The sequence below is a fragment of the Lolium rigidum genome, chromosome 2 (assembly GCF_022539505.1).
Source record: "Lolium rigidum isolate FL_2022 chromosome 2, APGP_CSIRO_Lrig_0.1, whole genome shotgun sequence".
NCBI lineage: Eukaryota > Viridiplantae > Streptophyta > Magnoliopsida > Poales > Poaceae > Lolium > Lolium rigidum.
Genome location: NC_061509.1, coordinates 2,675,700 through 2,686,172, shown reverse-complemented (window position 1 = coordinate 2,686,172; position 10,473 = coordinate 2,675,700). Strand labels below are relative to the sequence as shown.

The window sequence follows — 10,473 nt, the reverse complement described above, 5'->3', positions numbered from 1 at the left end:
CTACAAGATCCAATAAACCTCATCTCCCTCTCTTCTCTCTCTCTCTGCACTCGAGGAGTAGGCAGCAGGCCAATCCGGACATAGAGTACACATTATCCTCTCCCCCTCATCCATATCAGCACAGAAATCTTCTTGCTCCCCCTGCGCGCGTCTCCCGCCTCGCCCAGCCCCTTCCTCCTCCCCCCTCCCCTCTCTTCCACCGCCGGGGATGGCGACGATGAGATGCACCAACCACACCCTCCTCGGCTCGCCGACCTGCGTCGCGCGCCCGCGCCGGAGGTGCCCCGCGGTCGTGCGCGCCGCCGTCGCCGTGCAGGCCGAGGCGGGGCCCAAGGTCTCCCTCATCCGGATTGGCACGCGCGGGAGGTGATCAAATTTCGAACCTCCGATTTTACTGCAAAGTTCCTTTCTTTCGTTCATCAGGGCGCGAATTTCCCAGCTTAGCTGACGCAAAATCGCGTCTTGGGGTGGATTTGGGGGGCCGCAATGTGGCGGAGGCGCCTGCGAGATCCTGTTTTGTTTCCTAGGAAGTTTTTGTGACTGACGACCCGATTGCGTAGGTGCCGGATATGGGTCAATTCAGATGCGAATTGTCGAGGATGCTTGCCGAGATTTGCATTTTAGCTGAGATTTGCGTGCCGTTGACCTGAATAATGGGCTTTCTGTCGTCAGCGAAATTGCACCTGTAGATGTTAACAGTGCGATTCAGGGTCAATGCGAGAATTTTCAGGGATTTTGAGTTAACGGACACAAAATGCGAAGATTGGTGTAGATTTTAGCCACCTTATGCCTGCTTAGCTTAGTGCATTCTGATTTTGACTTGGATCTTGTGGAAAATTTGGGTTGTTTCAGCTTTGATTTTTAAGGTTGGAAATAAACCAGAAGCTGTCTTTTTCAATGTTCAGCCAGATGTGCTTTCATTGCTTTGTTCTGTACTAGAGCATATTGCTTACACATGCAAGTCTATAATTCAAACTGTTGACTATGTAGGACAGTCCTCTTGCTCTTGCACAAGCTCATGAAACCCGTGAGAAGCTGAAAGCTGCACACACCGAGCTAGCCGAGGATGGTGCTGTTGAGATTATCATCATAAAGACCACGGGAGACATGATCCTGGACAAGCCCCTGGCCGATATAGGAGGCAAGGGTTTATTTACCAAGGAGATAGACGACGCGCTCTTGCAGGGACGGATTGACATCGCGGTTCACTCGATGAAAGATGTCCCAACGTATCTACCGGAAGGCACGATATTGCCCTGTAACCTCCCACGAGAAGATGTGAGGGATGCGTTCATATGCTTGACTGCAAAAACTCTTGCGGATCTTCCTGCTGGTAGTGTTGTCGGAAGTGCTTCCCTGCGGAGGCAATCTCAGATTCTCTACAAATATCCATCACTAAAAGTAAGTATGGGCGTGCGATGACTGCATTAGTGTAACACATTTTTTCCCTTATGTTTTTTTCCTTGTTGTTTTTTATGCTAAAAGTATTCACTGCTACCCCATCACTGTTGAACTCATTTTTCCATATATAAAGCTACCTAAGAACTTGTATAAGCACATATACTGTAGATTGATATTTTGACGGTTTATTGTTCCATGTCCCTTATGTGCCATTCAGTATTTTTGCAATTTTGTTCTTCTTAGTTAGAATCTGTCTAATCCCAGACAATTCGGTCCTATACTTTAGTAATATGTACTGTTTTAATTATCTTAGAAGAATTTTTCTTAGAGTGATTCTTCTCAGTTAATGTAGAGCTTAACAGTAGTGACTACTTTTCAGGTTGTAAACTTCAGAGGAAATGTTCAGACAAGGTTAAGGAAACTTAAGGAAGGAGATGTACACGCTACATTGTTGGCACTGGCTGGACTGAAACGACTAAACATGGCGGAAACTGCAACATCTGTATTATCAGTAGATGAAATGCTCCCAGCAGTTGCTCAAGGTGCTATTGGAATTGCTTGCAGGAGCAAGGATGACAAAATGGTAGGTCATCTAATATCTGAATCTGCTAGTAGATTAAAAATCATAGGTGATGCCTGCTTAATGTGGTAATGCCATATCCAAATCGGGTGCCAGCTGCTTTACTCCAGTATGTTTTAGTTCTTCAATTTTGCATGCGTCTCTGCTAAAATGATAAATTCAAGTGTCTGTTTTGTGGTCCTTGCTGGCCATTGTACCATAAGATGTTCTTTAACACCCAGATATAGATGCATCCAAGTCTGCATTCTCAACCAACTAGTCTCACATACTTATTCCATTTGGCCTAGCGTGCCTACAATCCTTTTACAGTTGTTTTTTTCCTGACCATATTGAATTTCTGATTTTTTTGAAAGATGTTTCTTTTATTATAAACTACTCAGAGAGCATACATTTAGAACAGTATGCTTTCCTTGTGCATAAACGCCCTAGAGCTGTGCAGAACACACCAGCCGATTGCCTGAGTTTTTCTTTTATTTACACCTAGCTAAAGGTGCTAAAATCTCCCTCTCTTTCCCATTTTTTATTTTGTAGATGGAGTATCTATCTTCTTTGAATCATGAAGATACCAGATTAGCTGTTGCATGTGAAAGAGAGTTCTTGTCTGTTCTTGATGGTAACTGCCGAACTCCAATTGCGGCATATGCTTATCGTGATAGTGATGGGAATTGTTCATTCCGTGGGCTATTGGCTTCACCAGATGGATCTATAGGTATCATTTTCTTCAATTCAGAGTATGTGATATGAACTAGCTGAACTTCTTCAGAGAATAATTTTTTTGTCTATGTGTGATTTCGCTTACAGTATATGAGACTTCAAGAAGTGGAACATATTCCTTCGATGACATGGTTGCGATAGGCCAAGATGCCGGCCACGAACTGAAAGCAAAGGCTGGACCTGGTTTCTTTGATGGCTTGCAATAAAAATCCACCACGCCCAGATAGTGTTGATTATATTTTTTTATCCTTTTTCTCATAGTTATGATAGAAGTTGTACCACATGGAGCTGTATCATTCAAATTTGTATTTGTATCTCTGTTTTTTTAGCGCTGCGGGTTAGAACTTAGAACACGGTTCAGCGGTTTGTTATCCTTCGATTTTCATCGGATTCTGGAAGAGGCTTCTGCTCGCAGTCATGTTGTAACATTGTAATCTGATGTAATTTTGCAGATATTTTCCTGTTTCAAGAAATAAGCAGTTCTAAATTATGTTTGCCAAGGCTGTGTATATTCTTTGTTTTAATTGTTTCGAATAAGTACCACCCTTGTGCTACTCTACACTTGATCATATCGACCTTGAAAAAATACAAAAATAGTCAGTGAAATCATCTATTTTTGTTGCAACAAATATAGATGACAGTATCTTCTTGTTTGACAAATTTTGTGATCAAAGCATCCTTAAAAACTCAAGGGAAACTGAAATTTGTCATTTCGTTTTGCAATGTATGGACTGGTTTTAGATTTTGAGATTCTGTGACATGATAAATCAATTGTGTTAACTTTCTGAGTTTGTGAGGCTAAATGCAGTATATTTTTTAGTCCTAATGTTGATGTGCATGTTAAAGAAGGGATTTGTACAGAGCTAAATATTATGACTGAAGCACTATCAGATGCTGGTCCAAAAATTTTGGAAAAAATACAAGGCGAATATTGATGCTTCTTATTTCCCAAATGTCCAAAAATTTTGGAAAAAATACAAGGCGAATATTGATGCTTCTTATTTCCCAAATGGTATGGGTGCAGTGGCAGTTGTTATTCGTAATGACCATGGCGAGGTGATAGCGGGAGGAGCATGGCCTAAACTTAATCTTCTGGATGCCAAGACAGCTGAGGCCGAAGCTCTTCGACATGGTCTACAACTTATAGAGAGTATAGGCTGCTCTCCGGTAATTATTGAATCGGATTGTTTGGAGTTAATTGAGGCTTGTAAATTGTAATGGTGCTGAAATATGGGGTCCATATACTGCTATACTAGCGGATTGCTTTCAAATTTCTCAACGCCTGGGTATGATCAGCTTCCAACATTGTCCAAGAAAAGGAAACAAGGTCGCACATAATCTTGCAAGGTTATGCTTTGAAGCACATAGTATTATTTCTTGGGATGATGATCCTCCTAGTCATGTTGTTTTAGATGAGATTTAGCTCCCCTGAGCAATGATGTAATCGAACCGTGATGTTTAGCAGCAAGTTTCAGACTAGAAGGTTTTTAATGAGGCGGCTTGCTAGCTTTAATATATATTTGATTAAAAATAAAAACTTTCTGAGTTTGTGGGCAACGTGAACACCTTGACAGTTACGGATATGAGATGCGTCTCAACCTTCCACTGAAACAAAATCCAATTTCTACGGTACCTGAGGCGCTGAGGATGCACTAATTAGTTTAGCCTTAATATAGGGTAGTATTTAGCTCTCCTGAGCAATGATGTAATCGAACCGTGATGTTTAGCAACAAGTTTCAGACTAGAAGGTTTTTAATGAGGCGGCTTGCTAGCTTTAATATATATTTGATTAAAAATAAAAACTTTCTGAGTTTGTGGGCAACGTGAACACCTTGACAGTTACGGATATGAGATGCGTCTCAACCTTCCACTGAAACAAAATCCAATTTCTACGGTACCCGAGGCGCTGAGGATGCGCTAATTAGTTTAGCCTTAATATAGGGTAGTATGAGAAATTCCCACATCATAGTAAGACAATGTAATCTTTACACATTTCATAGTTCAGAAGTTCACACTGGAACCCAATCACAACATTAGAACAGCACATTTGATGAAGGATTTCCTCTTCAAAAAGAGAACAGGGGGGCAATCGTTCTCCACCAGGGCACCTGAGGCAGAGTGCCTGGCCCTCGCAGGATTACAGTCACCGTTAATAACTAAAGTTACAATACCAACATATCCAGGTTCACTGGAGTAGTAGATTTCTTGTTACATTGGTCGGTCGGATGATTCACCTGCTGGAACTAAATTACAGGTTCACTATGTAATGGACTTCGGTCAGCTGTTCCGATTCTGCATGGCGGACATGTTAGCCATGTCTTCAGCCGTCACTGGCTTGTGCATCTGCACCAAAAGAAGCTTTAGTTAGGAAAAGGCTAGTAGAATTCCAAAGTTCTTTCAATGGATACCTACTAATACATGTTACCGTGCCTAACCATATGAAAGGAGGATTAATAAAAACAAACAGACATCTTGCTGATCATGCTCAGCACAAGTAGGTCCAAGAATAGAACACAAATAATGATGCTATTTTGCAAAGCAGTGTCCATTGAACAGTCCCGAAGAATGGACTGAATCAACAAGCGGAACTTGAAATGTGGAACTACTAACATAATCAACTCAGCAATCAAAGGGTACAAGTTAATTCACTGTATGGTAGTCGATCATCTTATACCCCACCAACAATTTTGTATCATGTACCTTACTATGACTAACATGGTCAAAACTCATCTGCCAAATATTTGATGTAATGGAAGGTAAACAGTTAAGCATAACAACTCATCTACTTAAAATACAAAACTAAATCAGGGGGTAAAAAAGTACTCACCGCATTCGCAATGGTTAACCAGTGAAAGCACCGTGGGAGAGGATCCTCTGCTGATGGCATGGTATCATGATTCCAGTAAGTTATGTTCTGGAATTCTGCACGGGATACAAAACTGCTAACATCCCCATCCATGCCCTGGGTATCCTTTTCTCCATTCTTCTTCTCCAATACATAACCTACAGGTAAGTGTCAGACTAAGACAGATATTGTACTGAAATCATGGATTCACCAACATCATATGATACCATAACAACAGTACAGATACACGATGTTATAGTTGCACACCTAGTATCCCTAGACCATTTTGCATTCTGCCAGGAATAAGACACCTAAGATTTCCATACGGATTTGATATAAAATAACAAAGGAGTAGAAGACCATGTCAGAATTGAATGAACATTTCTGTAGTAAACCAAAGCAAACTTCAGGTTTCTTGCGAAGGTTTTCATTACAAGCAAACCCGTTGAAAGAATTACACCTATCTAATTAGGTATCCTTCAACAAGTTATAACACACGCAGGTCAAAAATCAGTTACAGTATAATAATTCATATCTCAAGAGAAAGCTTTCAAATGCAATTCTTTATACCCATCCTTCCGTTATTCAACGTATACTGTTACAAATCGAACAAAATTTTATGTCTCCCACCCAGATTCCAGAGTTTAGCGTCAAAAATCTTATGACAAAGGGGCATTTGATCAATTCATCCTGGCTATCCGTCAACAGCAGACAAATTTATATATTAGGAACCCCGTCGAATGGAGCATCCTTTTTGGTAATAGAGGGCCACATCGAGCGAAAACTCGATTACTTTTCACCTTGAACTAGGGCTAATAAGATCGTGATCATCTGCCCGGAAGAAGAGCTCGTGGAGAATGGAAAAAAGTTGGAAGAAAACCCTCTAAGGGTATACAATTTATTCAGAGAGGCTTGCCTTTCGAATATCTCAATAAAGACCTCCCTAAGATCTGGGAACCCAGAGGGGCTCTTGAGATCATTTCATAAATGAATGGCTTTTCCTGTGCTAAGGGAAAATGGATCCAAAGTGCATAAAGGCGGATCTTGGCTTATTGGTGGTCAGATTTTCATACGGAAGAAATGGGGAAGAGGATTGGATATCCGTAAAGGTCTTTTGCGACTCCCTCGGCCTAGGCTCCACCTTTGGTCATCCAATATTATAGGAAGATTTCCTATTAAACCACTTTATATGAACAATCGGACTTATACTAAATCCACTCGTGTTTGCCTGGGTCTGTATTGAAGTTAATAGAGCAAAGAAGTCACCTTTCAAGGTTCAGATCGACGTGGACAATGGAAGCCTTGGGGAAGAATGTGTCGAATGCGAATGGAACTTTCCAACCTTTGATAAAAGGTCCTATCATTTTTATCGGAGTTTTTCATTTTCCCATTGGCCTTTGTCTTTCATTTTCCCCCCTTCTTTTAATTTTTGTATCATTACTACTCCCCCCGTCTATAAATAGATGTCTGAGTTTTGTCTAAATCTGGATGTATCTAGACATAGCATCTAGATACATCCAGATTTAGACAAATCTCAGACATCTATTTATAGATAGAGGTAGTACTTTCGTTTAATGATACAAAAATCAATAGTAAAAGGAAAAAAGTAAAGGCAATTCTAGGCCAACATGAAGATGAAAAAAAGATTTTCCAGAACAAGAAGATGGTATCTTTTATCAAAGGTCGGAAAGTTACATTCTTATTCGACACATTCTTCCTCAAGGCTTCCATTTTCAACATCGAACCAAACCTTCAAATGCAGCATCTTTGCTCTATTGACTTCAATACAAACCCCAACAAACACGAGAGACGATTCGGTATAGGTCTGCTTCTCCATATAAAGTAGCTTAACTATAATACTAGCAAATCTTCCTATAATATTGGATGACAAAAGGTGAAGCCCGAGCTAAGGAAACCTTACCCTTATAAATATACTCTCGAAAAGGTCTTTATGGACATCCAATCTTTTTCCCATTTTTTTAGGATGAAAACCTGACTACCAATAAGCCAAGGTCCTCCATTGAGCAATTCAGAGCTATTATTCCCGCACAAGAATTGAAAGAGAGAAAAAAAAGTCATTTATTTATGAAATGATTTGAAGAGTCCCCATGGTTTTCAAGATCTTATGGATTATTGAGTTATTCAAAAGGCTGGCCTATCCGAAAAATAGTATACCCTTAGAGGTGTTCTAACAACTTTTTTCGTACTGCACCAGCTCTTCATCTAAGCAGATGGCCCTGATCTTATCATCCCTAGTTTATGGTGAAAAACAGTAGGAGCTTTCCGTCAATGACTCCCAGAGCTCCATTACCAGAAAGGGTGCTCCACTGGACTAGAAATATAGGGATAGAAGGTTCAAAAAATAATAATATAGGGATAGGCAAGAGGGAGATTCCATAGCATCAAATAATTATCCTACTGCCCAAAATCATCATTGCTAATGTAATCAAACAATATAGGAGCATCTATCTCATTCATGTAATTTTAAGATAATTTAAAAATCTTGACTAGGGAGGCTTATAAGTATATTAGTTTAGCTAAGACCACGTTAGTTCCTGGTAGGTATACACTTCAGATGGAGTTGTATTCCATGAAATATTTGATGACCTGAAATGCTTCAAAACAACAGGGATTGTCCTTAAGCTTGATTTTGAAAAAGCTGATGACAAACCCCAGTGGGTTTTTTAGTGGAAGCATTTAATAGGAAAGGTTTCTCTTGGATCAAACAGGTTGTGCAAACTGGGGAGGGTTGGCATCAATTTAAATGAGAATGGGGGACACTTTATTAACTACAAGTCTACAAAGTATTAAGGCAAGGAGACCCACTTTCTTCTCTCCTCTTTAACTCTGTTAATTGATGCTTTGGGTGAGATGTTAAACTCTGCCAAAGCTGCAGGTCACATCAGGGGTTTGGCCTAGCATCTCACCAAATGGGAGGTCAGTCATCTGCCGTATGCAGATGGCAGAGAATGACGAAGATAGCATTTTAATAATTAAGTTTCTTCTTTACTATAATGAAGCTATGTCAGGTTTAAAATAAACTACAAAAAGTGGAGTTTTTGTTATGGTATTAATGCTGATGAGCAAACTAGGACTGCCAATCTTTTTAATTCTGAGGCTAGAGTTTCTTTTGAAGTACCTAGGTCTTTCGGTGGGCCTTGATAAGACTTTAGTAAAGGATCTTATTTTGTGGCTCAGAAACTGGATAAAATTAGATGATGGTTTCAACTCACATGTTTCTTCATGTGGAAAAAAATTGTTGATCAATTCATGTTTAGACAGTACACCTAAGTATGCTACGGGTTCCTATATTTTCTCTAAAATATCACACTATAAGATGGATATGTCTAGAGCTTGTTTCTCTTGGGAAGGCATAGGGGGAAAGAAGTATCACATGGTGAAGTGGGATGCTTTGAGCAGGCCTAAGGAGTTTCGTTGTTTGGGTTTCACTGATACCTTAACTAGGAACATTTGCTTTGAGTAGATAGATCTATAAGCTGTAAAATGCAGCCCGAAATCTTAGTTTTCAAATTCTTAGAAGCAAGTATATGGAGGATGTTGGCTTCTATCAATCTGATGGTGCTATAGGGTTAGGGTCACAATTTTGAAAAAAGCCTTTATAAGGCAAAACCCTGGTTGAAGATGGGGTCTGCTCATAGTGTTGGTAATGGTAAACATATCATGTTCTGGAATGATGCGTGGGCATGTTAGTGTCCTAGTTTCCAGCAATCTTTGCCTGCTGTGAACAACCAATGATGCGTTCAATTATATCGCGATATCGAATACTTTTCATCCACTTTGCAGAGCTTCTTCGCAGATGCCGCAGTGGAAGCTGTTGGTCGGGCCTATGCGTCTGCTGGAGATCGAGGAGGCACTGATGAAGATCGACAGCAAGCTCAAGGATCCGAATCCGGGGACGCGGCGCGATGGAAGCGGTGTTGGCTGAATCAGGTTGGATATTTTGTTTTAGTTCCTGTAATGATGGGGGGGGGGGTCGTGGGGGGGGGGGGGGTCGTGTGAGCTGTGTCCTCACCTGAGCTGGCCGTGTGCTTTCTGCATTTCCCATCTGTTCGCTCAGTCAGTTTCAGTTTTACTTTTCTGATGCAAAGACTATGGAAATCATAAAATGGTCTGTTCTCTCTCAAAGAAATCGAAGATAACAGCACTGTCTCCACCGAACAGTGACAGGTTTAGATGTCATGACACCGTCACATATCGCCGGAGCTCACCTCGGTAGCCATCGGGGAGCGCGACGGTGGCGCCCTGCAGCTTCCTCCCGCGGAAGAAGGCCTCCTCCACCCTGATCCCATCCACCTCCACGCCTGCACGCACGCACCAGTTCACCAACCAAACGGACAGAAGGGAGACAGACAAACAGAGAGAGAGAGGGGGGTGGGACGAGCGCACGGACCTGTGTCCCTCGGCTTGAAGTAGTCGGAGACAGCGGCGGCGCTGTTGTGCCTGATCCCGCAGGGCAGGAGGTGCACCCGGCCGAGGTCGGTCGCCGCCGGGGATAGGTCGACGCCGGCGGCGGGAGGGGCGGCTTGCTCCATGGTTTGGTTTGTTTGTTGGGGTTGGGGATTTCAGCTCAGCCGCGAAAGGGAGCCTTCAGCAAATCCGGTAGACCATGGTTATCGGGCTCGGCCCATGTTGTTCGCTTGACGGGCCCGGGCTAGAGATATAAATAAAGAATTGTATTTCCACTTCGTCCATACACATAAAATGAATTGTCGTGTATGTAAGAAGAAAATGTTCATACATATAAAAATAAATTTTCGTGTATACAAAAAAAGTTTGTGTACAAGAAAACAAATGTTCATACATATAAACAAGTTCTTATTTTTAAAAAAGTTCATGTATAGGTGGAAATATAACACATTTAAAGAAAAAGAGAGAGAGAAGAAACCAAAAGATAAAAAAAATATATAAAAAA

The 10,473-nt window shown here is 41.3% G+C and overlaps 2 protein-coding genes across 2 annotated transcripts; one reads left to right on the top strand and one right to left on the bottom strand.

The window, feature by feature from the left end:
- The first annotated feature begins 207 nt into the window (after positions 1-207).
- LOC124691186 (porphobilinogen deaminase, chloroplastic-like) lies at positions 208-3,190 on the top strand. The gene is made up of 5 exons (XM_047224449.1): positions 208-366; positions 996-1,401; positions 1,781-1,984; positions 2,513-2,690; positions 2,783-3,190. Exons 1-5 carry the CDS (start codon positions 209-211, stop codon positions 2,899-2,901), a joined length of 1,065 nt encoding a protein of 354 aa, XP_047080405.1. The 5' UTR covers position 208; the 3' UTR covers positions 2,902-3,190.
- Positions 3,191-4,608: 1,418 nt separating this feature from the next.
- LOC124685850 (ribonuclease H2 subunit C-like) lies at positions 4,609-10,119 on the bottom strand. The gene is made up of 4 exons (XM_047219877.1): positions 9,952-10,119; positions 9,770-9,862; positions 5,523-5,698; positions 4,609-5,038 (listed from the first exon to the last, which is right to left on the bottom strand). The coding sequence occupies exons 1-4, from the start codon at positions 10,091-10,093 to the stop codon at positions 4,973-4,975; spliced, it is 477 nt and encodes a 158-aa protein (XP_047075833.1). The 5' UTR covers positions 10,094-10,119; the 3' UTR covers positions 4,609-4,972.
- Positions 10,120-10,473: the final 354 nt, after the last annotated feature.